We start from the raw sequence: 14,947 nt of genomic DNA on the forward strand, positions 1-14,947 counted from the left end.
AGGCAGCACAGGGGGCTGCTCACAGCTCTCCTGCCAGCAGCACTCGCCCACGGCAGGGGCGGCACGGGCACGCCAGGGTGGGCGAGCGGTGACGATCCCCCAGCCCTCACCTGTTTGCTCCAGGAGGGCACAGCGCCGGCTCTCGGTGCCCGCCTCGCCGTCCCCCAGGGAGCCCAGGCAGAGGGGCTGGGGCTCTGCCAACGGGGCTGTGCCCCCCACCTCCACTTCGGCCGCCGGCTCTTCGGCAGAGAAGCCCTCCAGCAGCGGGCACGGCGCGGCCTCCCTGCAGCCCAGGGGCGCGGAGGACTCGGCGTGGGGCTCGTCGAGGAAGGAGAGCCAGTGCCCGAGCTCGGGGTTGAGTCTCTTGGAGCGGCGCACGGCGTAAACCGCGCCGTCCTGCCTGCGGGCCGCCTTCCCTGCGCCCTCCTGCTTCCCAGCATCGTCCTCAAGGCCGCCCAGCTCCCGCGGCGCCTCCTCCTCGGGGCTCCGCCGGTGCTCGCCCTTCTCCGCCGCCGCTCTCGCCCCGGCATCGTCCCCAGCGGGCGGCACGGGGGAGCGGGAGCCGGGCGGCCGCGCCAGGGCCGCGTACACCGGCTTGCCCAGGCGGTACGGCTTGCTCACGTCGCACAGCAGGTCCCGCGCCAGCAGCTCCTTCAGGATGGAGAAGGACGCTCCGGGTTTCTTGCAGCCGCCCGCCGCCTGCCAGGCGCAGCCCGGCCGACCCTGGGCGCTGCCCGGCGCGGGGGCACAGTCCGGTTTGGCTCTCTTGAAGGGGCTGCAGGGCTGCTGGGGCTGGGCGTCGGCGGGGTCGCGGGCGGGCAGCTTGCGAGGGGGCAGGCAGTAGGTGTGCATGTAGCGGATCAGCTCCACCACCGAGTGCAGCTCTCCCTCGCACGAGAACTGCCCGCCCGTGCCGTCCTCCGCCGAGGACAGGCCGGCCGCAGAGTCGCCGGAGCTCAGCGAGTCCTCGCTGGAGTCGCTGTCGTCCTCGTGATGGGCGCAGGCGCCCGGGGACGGGTGGTGGGCGCTGCCGGGGCACTCCTCGGGTGCCTGGGGGGCTTTGGTGTGGGAGCAGGAGGTGCTGGAGGTGAGGTGCCGGTGCAGCTCCGTGCAGCTGCGGCTCTGTGCCTGCGGGACGCTCGCCCTCCTGTCCCGGGGACCCTCCACCTTCCGAGAGGAGAGAGGAGAAAGTCAGCCCCGAGCCCCGCTGCCACGACCCCGGGGCGAGGCTGACAGAGCCGCCCCACGCCCTCGAACCCCCCAGTTCTGCCTCGCCGGCACCCCGGCCTCGCTGGGGTCAGCCCCGTGCCCCAGTGCCGCCCCTCCTGCACGCAGAGATGCTCCTTCTCCCCAGGAGGGATCTGCTGCTCTTCCCACACAATCTAATTTGCCAGGCCTAATGCACCGCACAATTACCATTAGCAAGGCAGGAAAAATCTCTGGTGGCACCTTCTGCCGGGTTTCACAGCAGCTGAAGCGTTGGGGTGGGTTCTGCACTATGACTGGTGGCCAAAGGCCGTGGCTTGGGCTCAGTCAGCAGGGAGGGGGGCAAGGGGGTGCCCAGGGAGCGCAGGGGGCTTTCACATGTTTGATTTCACAAATGGGCGCTCAGAGAAGGGGCAAAGACCGAACCCCCGCTGGGCTCAGGGGAGATCAAGGTGCTTCTTAGCACAGCACCAAGTCTAAAGTTGCGCAGAGCCCAGACAGGGACGGGAGCGCTGCGGGTGACAGCCCCTGCCTGTCCCCAACCCCTTGCCCAGCCCAGAGGCTGCCCACGCTCCCCACCAGCCCCGTTTGGGACAGCGGGGGGTGCTGCAGGGGCTGCAGGCAGTACCTTTGTGCAGGGCCGTGCGGGCCGGGACTTTGGGGTCCCCGGGCGCCGGGCGCTCCCGTCCCGCTGGGCCTCGCAGCTCGGAGGCGACGGAGACAGGAGCAGCTTCTTCAGCTGCAAAGAGAAGGGGCAAGAAAAGGGGTCGGCATCGCAGCGAGGGCAGGAGATAAACGCCCAACGCCCTCAGCCCCTTGGCTCACGTGTGAGCGCATCCATCATCGAGCATCCCACCCAAAAATGGGGTGTAAAAAAATCAGGCAGGGAGGGTTGGGGTTAGGATTTGCCAGCCCCTGGTGGCCGTGGGGCAGGTGCCTGGCTGTGTGCAGCCCTGTGGGGGTCGGGGCTGTCCCCACAGCATTGAGCCCAGGGACCCCCAGGCAGGTTGGGGCAGTGAGGACAGGAGGGAATCTCCTTCCTCCCCGCCGGTGTCACACACACAGGAGCTGCCGTGGCATCCCAGCTTCTCACTCCACCAGTTGTGCCCTGAGGTGACAGAGGCTTTACACCGGTGTGAGGGATGGGTTTGGACAGCTCGCTGTGGCCTTTCGAGGCTCATTTAGCCAAAACATCCACAGAGGGCCTCGACTCATTAATGAGCTCTCAAGGCATTTTGCAGATGCAAATCCCTGTGGGATCTCGAGGATCCCCCAGCACCGTGCCAAGCCCACGGGCAATGTGGGAGCAGGGTTTTTCCCCAGGCCACCCCGCAGTGCCACCGCTTCTGACAGCACGGTCAGCACAACCTTCTCCTTCCACTCAACCCCAATTTTGGTCAGGGGGAGGGGAAAAAAAAAAAAAACCACCCCAGACCCCATGCCCAACAACGACATTTGAAATTATGCCCGTGTGGCGCTAACAACCCGAGGCGACAACAGCTCGACAGCAAGACGACTGCGTAGGCACCGGGGACTGCAGGAAGAGACAGATCTGGGGCTCCCGGGGGGCACGGAGCCCTGGGGGGTTAGGGAGGGATAGAAAAGGGGTGCCCGGGGCAGGGTCTGCCAGGAAACGCCAGCCGGGGCACCCGCAGCTTTAGGAGTGAGGCTCCTGTTGGTGGAAGCGCCCAGCACCCCTTCCCGCCCGCCCCTGCAACGTATACATCCTATATATACACATACAGGTCATGTGTGATATATACCCCGCGGGGCGGGGGCGGTGGAAATGCACGCTGTCACCACTGGATGTCACTCCTCCCCTTTGCTGGCCTTTTGGGGACACCCCGGGGCCGGGCTGGGGGCTCTGGGGAGGACCCAGAGCCGCAGCAGGGAGCAGGCTGGGGGTCCTGTGCCAGGGAACCTGCCAGGGACGGCAGGAAACGCTCCCAGTTCATCCTGGCCAGGAAGGGGAGCGGGGCTGGAGCCCCGGTATTGCAGGGAACCCAGTGGGATGCTCCAGCCACGGAATCTGGAGGGGCTGGAGGCCACACAGCCCCCTGAGGGGCTTTGGTGGAAGGCACAGGGAGGGTCAAACCCTCCCGCTGAAAGCCGAGGGCAGGGGCTGGCACTCGGGCAAGCCCCTCTTGTGACAGCAGGGAGCTCAGCCCGGGGCAAGAGCCGGGGGGAACGGCCACCACTGCCCACGGGCACGGGGCTGGGATGAGGCGGGGAGAGCCCCGGGCAGCCCCACACCCGCGGGTGGCATTAAAAGCAGGAGTGGGTGTGCCAAAGCAGCCCCCGGCCCTCTGCCACGCGCCCCCGCCCCGTCCATCGGTGGGTTTGTATACACACAGCTGGTTCCCGTGAGGATGGTGATGGAGGTGACAGCGATGATGCAGAACATGTATACGTATACAATACAAGTATATGCTTTGGTATTGACGGTTAAAGAGAGTTTTAAGCCTAGAATGAAAAAATTCAGACCTTGGCTTCCTATCATACCCATGCAGCCGGCTTATCTGGGGCTCATCCAAATCCACCTTAAACAGTAGGAAGTGGGTTCTTACTAGAGACAGCTCATCACACTCGGGGGCCGGGGGCGGCCCCCCCGTGACCGGGGCGGTGGGTTTGGGGGAAGGGGCGGGTGAGGTGGTGGCGGAGTTGAGCGTGTCCCCCTCTTCCATAGTTCGGAAGGCAGCCAGGCCCATGTCATCTCCCTGTATATCATCCAAAGTCTCGGTGAGGGCTGCCAGCAGCGCTTCGTTCTCGCTGTCTATTATCTGAAAGGAGCAGGCAGAGAAGAAAGGGGGTGTTAGGCGGAGGGTCCCCGGGATGCTGGAGAGGGGACGGGGACCAGCAGAGCCACAGCAGCTCCCACACTTCCCAGTGACCCCACTGTGGGAGCTTTTTCCCAGCACAGCACGAGCATGGGATGAGGAGGGACCTGGAAAAGGAGCATCAGTCTGTCCACCTGCACCCCAGCAGAAGAATGAATCAGAGCATCTTCTTTTCCAGCAGACCCTCCACCCCACCATGAGGCAAACAGCAGCAGATGCAGGATCTGTGAGGAAAAACTCCTGGCCCAAACCCTCCTGACTCTGGGCTGCAAGAGCTGCGAGCTGTGAGCTCAGCCAGGGCTGCCCAGTGGACGAGAGGGCACAGGCTCCCAGGAGGGCACAGGGGAAGCTCTGCCCGGGCTGCACCGCTGCCACAGCTTGTGACAAAACCAATCTGAGCTTTGTGTTCACTAGAAGCCCCCGAACACAGGCACCTCCGGCTCCTCAGGGGCTCTCAGCCCTCACCCTTAAAGCTGGTGCACCCAGTGCTCTGTGAGAGAGCCTGTCCGGAGCACAGCCACAGTCACACCCAAATCTCCCATCAGCATCCCCAGACCACGCTGTTCACCCAAAAACTGGCTCAGGGGAGCTGTAGCGCAAGGCACATCTCACTCTGGGCCAGGCAGGGCTCCTGCCTTCCCCATGCCCCCTGCTCCAGCTTGACTTGGGTCCCTCTCTTCATCTGGGCTTTGGCTTTGCTGGTGCACCTCCAGCCTTCCCAGCGCCCTCCCAGCCCCACGAGTTCCCTTCCAGTCTGACGACACGGTGCAGAAGCCCAGAAGAGGATGCAGAAGCTGAGGAATGGCTGGAGCGAGCCAGGAGTCCCTTCTTTTTTGGTCCTCCTCCATCACAATCTGAATGTAAACCGTGTCCAACGAGAAGCAGGCTACCATCAGCGATAAAATTAGCACGGGGGTAAAGCCAGGCTCACGGGCAGGACTGCTGCCTGCACGCTGCCTCCTGTGCTTCTCTCCTCTTGTTCGAAAATTAAACATCTTTTGTTCCATGCCCTAACCTTGCTCGCAGTTACTAGAGCAGGCTCCAGGGAAAGGCAGCAGGATGCTCCATTTTTGGCTCCGTTTCTTTTCCTCCTGTTATTGGCACGAGATTGCTGCGCACACAAGTTCAGTGGGATACATTTCATCACAGTCCACTGCTCCTCATCGGCCTGGCTTTTGCATTTCTTTTCTGTTTATCTTTTCCCCAGGAAGTTCACGGAAAATATGCATCTCGTGATGAAGGTCCCTCAGCTGGGCTGGACCATTTTCAAGCACAGCATCAGCCCGGCATAAAAGCCAGAGGGCTGTTGTTATTATGGGCAGGTTAGAAAATATTGAGGCTTTTTTTTTTATTATTTTTTAATCTCCTTGTTTAACTAGAAATCCTTCTCCTCCCAAAATGTAACCCAGGGTTGGCGATTGGCTGGTACCAGTGGCTCACGCCCTCCTTGTGCAAAGGGTAAAAGGCCTGGGTGCTGCTCAGGAGGGGACAGAGACCCCAGCTCCAAGGTCAGGCACACCCAGGGCATGGCATGAGCTTTGGGCAGGCGAGGGGGCTGCCCAGCCGGCTCTGTGCCCGGTCCCCTCTGCATCTCCCAGCTCCCAAGCTGTCTGTGCTGTGCCCACAGCCCTGCCCTGTCCCCACAGCTGCAGGAGATGAAAGAGATGGGAGCAGAGGGACGTGGAGCAGCCCTGCCCCAGCCGTGCACCACGCTGGCACAGCCATGCATCCATCCCAGAGCCCAGGAGAGGCACCAGCCCCTCTGCCCGAGAAAGCCCAGCCCCACACAGAGGGGGAGCTGGGAAAACAGAGGAAGGGGCTGCTCTGAGCTCCTGGGAAGGGAATTCTTCCAGAGCCGAGACCCCCGCGCTGCCGCCCTGGCATTCCGGGAATGGAACAGGACACGCTGCACCCCGGCTGCGACTCCCTGTGAATAATCCAGCACAGGAGGGCTGGCTCAGCAGCAGCCTCCTCCTCCTCCTCCTCCTCGTTAGCCCTACTCCGCTCGCCCCATTTAGAGCCGGTGCACAAATTAATGGAGCACTAATCAGCTGGGGAGGAGATATTAATAGTTGTGTGTGTGTTCCCAACTCCCACCCTCCCTCTCCTCCTCCCCCTGCCTCGGTGCTCGGGGGGATGGGGGTACCTGGAAGAGCTCGGAGTCGTCGGTGCTGTACTGGCTGGAGTCAGTCTCCGAGTGCTCCCCGCCCCACTGCAGCTCGCTGAAGCAGCCGGCAGAGTCCAGGTCCCCGGCGTCCAGCTGGGACAGATCGATCTCAGGGAAGTCGGAGTAGAGGTGCTCCTCGCCAGACACCTCATACTGCACACGGGAAAGGAGAGAGACACGGGCTGAGCACGCAGGTGCAGGCAGAAGAGGCAGCAGATCCCCCCATGGGGACAGCGATCCCAGCCCTGGTGCTCCATGGGGACAGCGATCCCAGCCCCTGTGCTCCGTGGGGACAGCGATCCCAGCCCCGGTGCTCCATGGGCACAGCGATCCCAGCCCCGGTGCTCCATGGGCACAGCGAGCCCAGCCCCGGTGCTCCATGGGCACAGCGATCCCAGCCCCGGTGCTCCATGGGCACAGCGAGCCCAGCCCCGGTGCTCCATGGGCACAGCGATCCCAGCCCCGGTGCTCCATGGGCACAGCGATCCCAGCCCCGGTGCTCCATGGGCACAGCGATCCCAGCCCTGGTGCTCCATGGGGACAGCGATCCCAGCCCCTGTGCTCCGTGGGGACAGCGATCCCAGCCCCGGTGCTCTGCGGGCACAGCGATCCCAGCCCCAGTGCTCTGCGGAGACAGTGATCCCAATCCCGGTGCTCCATGGGCACAGCGATCCCAGCCCCGGTGCTCCGTGGGCACAGCGATCCCAATCCTGGTGCGCCATGGGCACAGCGATCCCCATGGGCACAGCGATCCCAGCCCCGGTGCTCTATGGGGACAGCGATCCCAGCCCCGGTGCTCTATGGGCACAGCGATCCCAGCCCCGGTGCTCTATGGGCACAGCGATCCCAGCCCCGGTGCTCTGTGGGCACAGCGATCCCAATCCCGGTGCACCATGGGCACAGCGATCCCCATGGGCACAGCGATCCCAGCCCCGGTGCTCTATGGGCACAGCGATCCCAGCCCCGGTGCTCCGTGGGCACAGCGATCCCAATCCTGGTGCTCTGTGGGCACAGCGATCCCAGCCCCGGTGCTCTGTGGGCACAGCGATCCCAGCCCCGGTGCTCCGTGCACAGCGATCCCAGCCCCTGTGCTCTGTGGGCACAGTGATCCCAGCCCCGGTGCTCTGCGGAGACAGTGATCCCAATCCCGGTGCGCCATGGGCACAGCGATCCCAGCCCCTGTGCTCCCAGCCCCTCCGGGAGCAGTGACACGGCACTGGCAGGGTGTGGAGGGCACCTTTTCACCCAATGGATCTGCACAGCCTGGAACTGCTCACTGTGAGCAGCCCCACAGCCGCCACCAAACCCCCTCTGGGGTCCCAGCTGTGGCAGAGGATGGAGCAGCAGGACCTGCAGAGAGATGGTCAGGGCGCAGCACAGCCACCCCTGGGGCTCTTCGGGGCAATTCCTGCCCTTGGTGCCCTAAAAGTGACATCCAGCTTATATCCAGGTGGCCTGGGGATCAGCACAAGGGACCCGGGAGGGCAGCACACAGGGCCAGCCTCACAGCTGGTGCTCACCCTGCCCCCAGGACACGGCCCTGAAGCGCTCAGGGCATCCCAAAGGCACCCCAGACCCTGCTCCCTGCAGGATGAGAAGAGCAGCACGGAAGTGAGTGGATGTCTGAGAGCACACGGGGCGATGGGAGCTGCAGGAACCGAGTCAAAAATCTCCATTTAACCACAGAAAGGAGCTGGCACCTGCCCCAGCTTCCAGCCACGAGACCCCACGGCTGCAGCCAGCACCCGAGGGAGCCGGGGCTGGCACCAGCACCCGCCGCCTGCCCCAGCATTTGGGCCGTGCCTCGGTGTCCAGGTTAAAACACGGAGGGGAAAGGTCTGGTGCGACTCCTCCCAGCACTGGCTGCCCAAGGGGAGGTTTCTGGCAGGGAGGGAAGCGAGTTTATTTACAGAGCAAATGGATTTTGGAGCAGGCAAACATCTGAGCATGTGAGAGAGGCTGCAGGGGAGCGTGGGGGCCCCTCCTGCCGAAGCACCCTGGAAGGGTCTCCTCCACCACTCAAAGGGAAGGAAAAAGCCATTTCAAACCCAGCTGCAGGAATGGAAAAGACAGCTTTCCTCTCTTTTCTCCTCTCGTTTTTTGTTTCTCAAATTGGGATAATCTGGGATTACTGAGTGTGTTGCCCCGGGCTGATGAGCCTGTCTGCCACGCTCCCCACCACATTAGGACACTCCAAAGGACACTTGTCTGCACACTCACTCCCATTTGGCATCTCTCACCTGCTTCCCACCCTGCCCAGTCCCAGGGGAGGTGGAAAACAGGGAGAGCACCTCGGAGGGCACAGCAAGGGCAGGGGAGAGTGTTTTCGTGGGCTGGTGGTGAGCCGGTGCCATGCCCCAGCTGCGCCCAGGGGCTGCACTGGGGCTGGGGGATGCAGGGAGCTGCTGCTGCTGCCCCAGACAAAGCTCTGGGAGCTGTCCCCGCTCTGGGGGATGTTCTCCCAGCACCCTCCCTTCACCTTTTTGCTGGAGGGATGTGTATCAGGTAAATACCACAAGCGTGGTGCCACAAAGTGCATCGGGCAGCCCTGAGTGGCTCTGGCAGCTGAGACTCCTCACCGGGCCCCCGGGGATGGGGATTTTCCAACCTGCCCTGCAAACCCCTTTGTTCCCAGGTGCCAGAGCAGGTGCAGCAGGTCAGGAGTCCCCACTGCCAGCTCTGGGGGACGCAGACGCTGCCCTTCCCCTTGCTCTGTCCCCTCTGCTCTGGGATCAGATGTCCTTTGGCCTTTCAGATGTGTCCCTTACCTGCTGTGGCTCGTCCCTGCCTTCCTGTCCCCGCTCTAGCTCCTGCTCCAGAAAAAGTCTTGTGACAACTCTGTCTCCCCCTTCTCCCCAAACCTTCCCATGGGAACACAGGCGAAGGCTTTTATTTTTAGCCAAGCCATACATACATCGCTATACGTGTGTCTGTGTGTGCGTGTGTGCGTGCAATTAAAAATAGCAGAGCAGCCAAATTCTCCTGCTCCTTTTGATATGCCACAAGGGGAAAGATCCTGGTGCTGAGATCACAAGGAGCAGCTGACACCAGTGCTCGGGATGTCTTTTGATCAACTCCACAGATGTGACACGTCCCCGTTGGCAACAGGGCCGGGTAAAAATAAACTCCTGGGTAAAAAATAAGCTGCCCTCTCTGGGCACTGCGGGGCAGGACTGCCACGCTGGGGATGCTCCCAGGTGCCTGCCTACCACAGGAATGCCCAAAACTCAGCTCTGTCTCCTCCTCCTCCTCCTCCTGGAAAAACACGGGGACAGCCTTTCCTTATTTGGGTCACTCACTGCCACCCGGATGGGCACCCCAGGCCCCTCTGCTGGGCACTGCCATTGACCCAGCACAGCCACCAAGGCTCCAGAGGGAACCTATCGCTCCCAGCCCAGAACCCACAGCAGCCCTGAGAGCCCCTGCGGGTGGGGAAGGGCCCAGCCCCTGCCCAGCAGCCATGGGGAGGCTGCCCGTGGGCACGGGACCTCATCTGCTCCGACTCTCCCTTTTCCCACCCTTTGCACTTCCTGCTGCCTTGGGAGACGAGTGAACTTTTGTTCTAATTTTACTCGGGACTTCGTAGGAAGATCAGCCATGGGTTCTTGGTGTGCAGCCAGCGAACACCCATGGAGACACGCTCAGAAATTGGGAGGCATCCTCCAGCCCAGACACCTGGGCCGGGTGTGCTGCAGCAAGGCAGAGAGAGCAGAGAGCTGCTGGCGGTGTCTGCTGAGCCCCTGCTCCAGGGAGGAGAGCTCCTGCTGTCTCCTTGCTCAGCATCCCTTTGTCTCCTGGCAGTGGAAGAGCTCCTGGGTGCTCTGGGGCTGCAGGCAGTGCTCCCGCTGCCTGTCCCTTTGCAGTGTCCCCAGCCTGTCCTTCCCAGGCAGCAGGAGGAGCTGGCACAGGGGTTTGATCCATCTCCCTGCCCGACTGTCAGGGTGTTCAATGCAGGTTGCCGTCCCTGGTGTCCCCAGAAGCTCTGGGGACACGTCCTGGGCCGGAGCCACATCCAGGGATGTCCCAGCTCAGCGCTGGCTCCTGACACCCTGGGGACAGCAGGTGGGACACGTCCGCTTTCAGTTCTTCTGGTTTGGAGCAGTGTGGACTCTGGCACGTGAGCTCTTATCTCTGAAGAGACACAAGACTCCTCTCTGAGCCCAGCTCTAACTCAAACACTGGATTAACCAGACAGGAAATGTTTTCCTCTTCTTCAGTGTCAACTTGGGCTCCCCAAACTCAGCCGCCAGTGCAGTCAGCAGGACTGGAGAGGCCTGGCTGGGGTCAGGCTGCTGGCTCCTGGGGACAGCTCTATCCACGAGCCCAGGGACAGCAGGAACAGCCCTGCTGCCAGGGAGCAGCAGCCCGAACCAGGGCAGGGGCTCGGCTCACTGTCCGCTCTGCTTCGCCGGCTCAGCGAGCTGGGCACAGCGCAGTGACCGTGACACAGAGACCTGCAGGTGCTCTCCTCTGTCTCCCTCCAACAAAAGCACCGCCAGGAATTACCCTTATCTGCAGAACCCCCGGGTCCAACCCCTTGAAGTCACGGCCAAGAATTTTGGCGTGGGCTGCGGGCTGAGGGCACACGCGGGGCTGGCGCTCACTCAGCTGCACGGGAGCAGCCTCTGAAGGGCCGGCGTTGGCAGCGCCTTCCAGGAGCCTCATCCTGCTCTGCCATGGCCCTGCCACTCACGTGCCACCCCGCTGCATGGAAAAAAGGAAGGGAAGAGGCAGCACCTCGGCGGGGCCAAAGGGAACAGCCGGGAACAGGCAGCTCCTCGCTGGGGAGCAAATGGTGACTCAGCTCCTCCTGCACGGCCGGAGCCTTCCGCAGGCATTAAGGGATAAATATCCATCCACACGTGCTGCAGGCGCTGCCCCGAATCAGCCAGCGGCGTTCAGGCTGGCACCCAAAGCAGCAGAGGGTGAGAAATGCCGAGAACACCGAGTGCTGCTCCCACGGGCAGCTTCTCCGTCCTCATCCTCATCCTCACCCTCCCCCGGGCCTGACTCGAGGAAGGAAGGAAAATCCTTGGGCAGGGGTTTTGCAGAGTTGTCTGGGCCGATCAGGGAAATCCGTAATCACAGACTGCCTCAAACGGGGATTACAGCCCTGCAGGGAGATTGTGGGGCTGCTCCGGCGTGGGATCTCACCGGGGAGGTGCTGCTGGGCTGGTGACACAGGCTGCTGTGACACTGCTGTGACGCTGCTGTGACACTGCTGTGACACTGCTGTGACACTGGCTGGTGTGGCACTGGGCTGGTGTAGGACTGGCTGCTGTGACACCGGCTGGTGTGACACTGGTGTGACACTGGTGTGACACTGGCTGGTGTGACACTGGGCTGGTGTAGGACTGGCTGGTGTGACACTGGGCTGGTGTAGGACTGGCTGGTGTGACACTGGGCTGGTGTGACACTGGGCTGGTGTAGGACTGGCTGGTGTGACACTGATGTGACACTGGTGTGACACTGGTGTGACACTGGCTGCTGTGACACTGGGCACAGCCACTCACCCCTCTCAGGGTGCCTGCAGACCCCCAGCACCCTCCTGAGCTGCCCCAGAAGCAGGGCGAGGAGGCTTTGGGGACGTGACCCACACTGGGACCAAACCCAGGGTGAACCCTGCTGTCCCCACAGCTCCCAGCCAGGGGACACGGTCCCCCTGATGGCCAGGTGCTGCCAGCCCCTCATCATCCCCCAGGATGTGCCAGCTCCCTCCCAGCCCAGAGGGATGAGGGATGTGTGGGGTGGGCAGCCTCCAGCACCAGGGAGGAGGGCAGAGGTGGGAATGGAGCAGAGAGCTATAAATAAGTGTAAATACAGCAAGGAGGCACCTGGCCAGAGCTGTGAAGGTCACCAGAGCGTGTGCCAGCAGATAAGCAACCCCCCTCCCCAGTGGCATTTGACGAAATGTCACCGTGATTGAGGGAGAGGTGGTGTCGGGTCACCCCTCGACGCCCCCGGTATTTATAGCCTGAGAGCCCCACAGGGAAGGGCGAGGGGTCCCTGGGGGTGAGGGGACCCTGCCTGCACACACAGTGAGCACAGGCACGGGCAGGTCCCTCATCCCCTCCCAGGGCTGGGGGACAGGCACACAGGAACCTCCCAGGCTCCCCGGAGCAGGAGGCACCTCGCTGTCCTGCCAGGCGTTTTGCCCTCTGCCCCCTGTTAATTTTTAATTACGTTTTTTTTTTTTTAACTTTCTGCTGATCCGTCCCAACGATTCAGCCCAGCCAGCGAGAGGCAAAACCTCGTTTAAAGCCCAGACTAAGCAAACTGAGCAGCTCTTTCTTCCTCCTGAGCTACTCCAACCTCTGCTGGTGCCTCTGGGTGCAGCACGTGCGAGCTGCTGGGCCCCACGCCGGGCACGCTGTGCCAACACAGCCTGGCCTCAGAGGTTGGGCTCAAAGGTTGCACCTGATGACCTTAGAAGTCTTTTCCAACCTAAATGATTCCGTGATTCCCTGGAGCAGCCGCCCTCCCAACACAGCCTGAGATGTGCTGAGTGGGAAAAGGGGTGCTGAGTGAGGAAAGGGGGTGCTGAGTGGGAAAAGGGGGTGCCCAGTGCCAGGCTCTGAGCCCCAGCCCCAGCCTGAGCATGGTCTCGCTCGCTGACTTTTGTCTTACATTGGAAGGGTGTAATTAAGATCAACCATGAGATGCCAGTAATGGGAAATATTAAACATTAACCACAAACAATAAACATGAACTTGCCAGGATAAGTTTGATACGGAGGAAGGATGGAAGAAATTGCCCTAAACTGTCCTTGAGTCGCAGGATAGAGAAAAGGAGCCTGAGATACTGGTAATAATGCCCTGGCTAAACAACATTCTGCTGGAACACTTCAAACAAAGGTGTGTCGGGTTTAGGAAGAAGGGCAGCAGCGAAGTGTATCACAGGTTACAGAGCTGCGTGTTCACACCACGCTCAGCTCATTTATCCAGGCTCCAAATTACAGAGTCCACTTTGGTCCCGCCTGAGCTCCCCCAGGGAGCCCCTGCAGCCCCCACAGACCCTAAAGCCCCCTCCCAGTGCTGCCAGGCACAGGGCAAGGGCAGGTGGTGCCCCGTGCAAGGAGCAGACACGGCAGGAACAGGCTGTTCCCAAGGAGCCACCTCCTCTCTCAACACCCCCTCATGGAAACAGCCCTGCCCGGCGTGCTGTGCTGTGCCAGGGCAGTGCCAGCACACCTGGGCACCCACAGCGTGCTCGGGACTGTGCCTGCCCGAGCGTGACGGCCTCATCCTGCACCCCCGGGGACAGACAGCAGCACCCCTGGCAACCCACCCTGCCAGCCTGGCCAACGCCATCCACCTCCAGCACCCCCAAATACACGGTGCCAGTGGCTGCTGCCAGCCCTGTCCCTGTCACCAGCTCCCTGTCACCGCTCCATGGCACCAGCCAGGCAGGGCACAGCCCCCGGGCTGAACGCTGGTGGGGATTTCTAGGAAATTCCTTCTTATCTCCCCCAAACCAATGGCAGGACCAACGGACAGCAGCTGGCACGTGCCGAGCAGGGCACAAAGCACAGTGGGCACTGAAATGTCCCAACAGCTCCGAGCTCTCCATGTGACCCCTGGCCATGGGGAAGGAGCAGGAGCAGGAGCAGGGGAAGGGGAAGGAGCAGGAGCTGGAGCTGGAGCTGGAGCTGGAGCAGGGGAAAGAGCAGGAGCTGGAGCAGGAGCAGGAGCAGGAGCAGGAGCAGGAGCAGGAGCTGGAGCAGGGGCAGGGGAAGGAGCAGGAGCAGGAGCAGGAGCAGGAGAAGGAGAAGGAGCAGGAGCAGGAGCAGAAGCAGGAGCAGGAGCAGGAGCAGGAGCAGGAGCAGGAGAAGGAGAAGGAGCAGGAGCAGGAGCAGAAGCAGGAGCAGGAGCAGGAGCAGGAGCAGGAGCAGGAGGTGGAGCAGGAGCAGGAGCAGGAGCAGGAACAGGAGCAGGAGCAGGAGCAGGAGCTGGAGCAGGAGCAGGAGCAGGAGCAGGAGCAGGAGAAGGAGAAGGAGCAGGAGCAGGAGCAGAAGCAGGAGCAGGAGCAGGAGCAGGAGCAGGAGCAGGAGGTGGAGCAGGAGCAGGAGCAGGAGCAGGAACAGGAGCAGGAGCAGGAGCAGGAGCTGGAGCAGGAGCAGGAGCAGGGGCAGGGGAAGGAGCAGGAGCAGGAGCAGGAGCAGGAGCAGGAGCAGGAGCAGGAGCAGGAGAAGGAGAAGGAGCAGGAGCAGGAGCAGAAGCAGGAGCAGGAGCAGGAGCAGGAGCAGGAACAGGAGCAGGAGCAGGAGCAGGAGCTGGAGCAGGAGCAGGAGCAGGGGCAGGGGAAGGAGCAGGAGCAGGAGCAGGAGCAGGAGCTGGAGCAGGAGCAGGAGCAGGAGCTGGAGCAGGAGCAGGAGCAGGGGCAGGGGAAGGAGCAGGAGCAGGAGCAGGAGCAGGAGCAGGAGCAGGAGCAGGAGCAGGAGAAGGAGAAGGAGCAGGAGCAGGAGCAGAAGCAGGAGCAGGAGCAGGAGAAGGAGCAGGAGCAGGAGCAGGAGAAGGAGCAGGAGCAGGAGCAGGGGAAGGAGCAGGGGAAGGAGCAGGAGCAGAGGAAGGGGAAGGAGCAGGAGCTGGAGCAGGAGCAGGAACAGGAGCAGGAGCAGGGGAAGGAGCAGGAGCAGGAACAGGAGCAGGAGCAGGAGCAGGAGCAGGAGCAGGAACAGGAGCAGGAGCAGGAACAGGAGCAGGAGCAGGAGCAGGAGCAGGAGCAGGAGCAGGAGAAG

General features: G+C 62.4%; 1 protein-coding gene across 1 annotated transcript in view; it reads right to left on the reverse strand.

The window, feature by feature from the left end:
• The window catches only part of PPARGC1B (PPARG coactivator 1 beta), a 45,853-nt gene that overhangs the window by 7,545 nt on the left and 23,361 nt on the right, over positions 1 to 14,947 (reverse strand). Inside the window, exons 2-5 of the mRNA XM_040078493.2 lie at positions 6,190 to 6,363; positions 3,774 to 3,986; positions 1,835 to 1,945; positions 111 to 1,167 (exon numbers count right to left, since the gene is read on the reverse strand). Coding sequence (XP_039934427.1) covers positions 111 to 1,167; positions 1,835 to 1,945; positions 3,774 to 3,986; positions 6,190 to 6,363 — 1,555 coding nt within the window. The remainder of the gene's footprint in view (positions 1 to 110; positions 1,168 to 1,834; positions 1,946 to 3,773; positions 3,987 to 6,189; positions 6,364 to 14,947) is intronic.

The sequence above is a fragment of the Hirundo rustica genome, chromosome 14 (assembly GCF_015227805.2).
Source record: "Hirundo rustica isolate bHirRus1 chromosome 14, bHirRus1.pri.v3, whole genome shotgun sequence".
Classification (NCBI taxonomy): domain Eukaryota; kingdom Metazoa; phylum Chordata; class Aves; order Passeriformes; family Hirundinidae; genus Hirundo; species Hirundo rustica.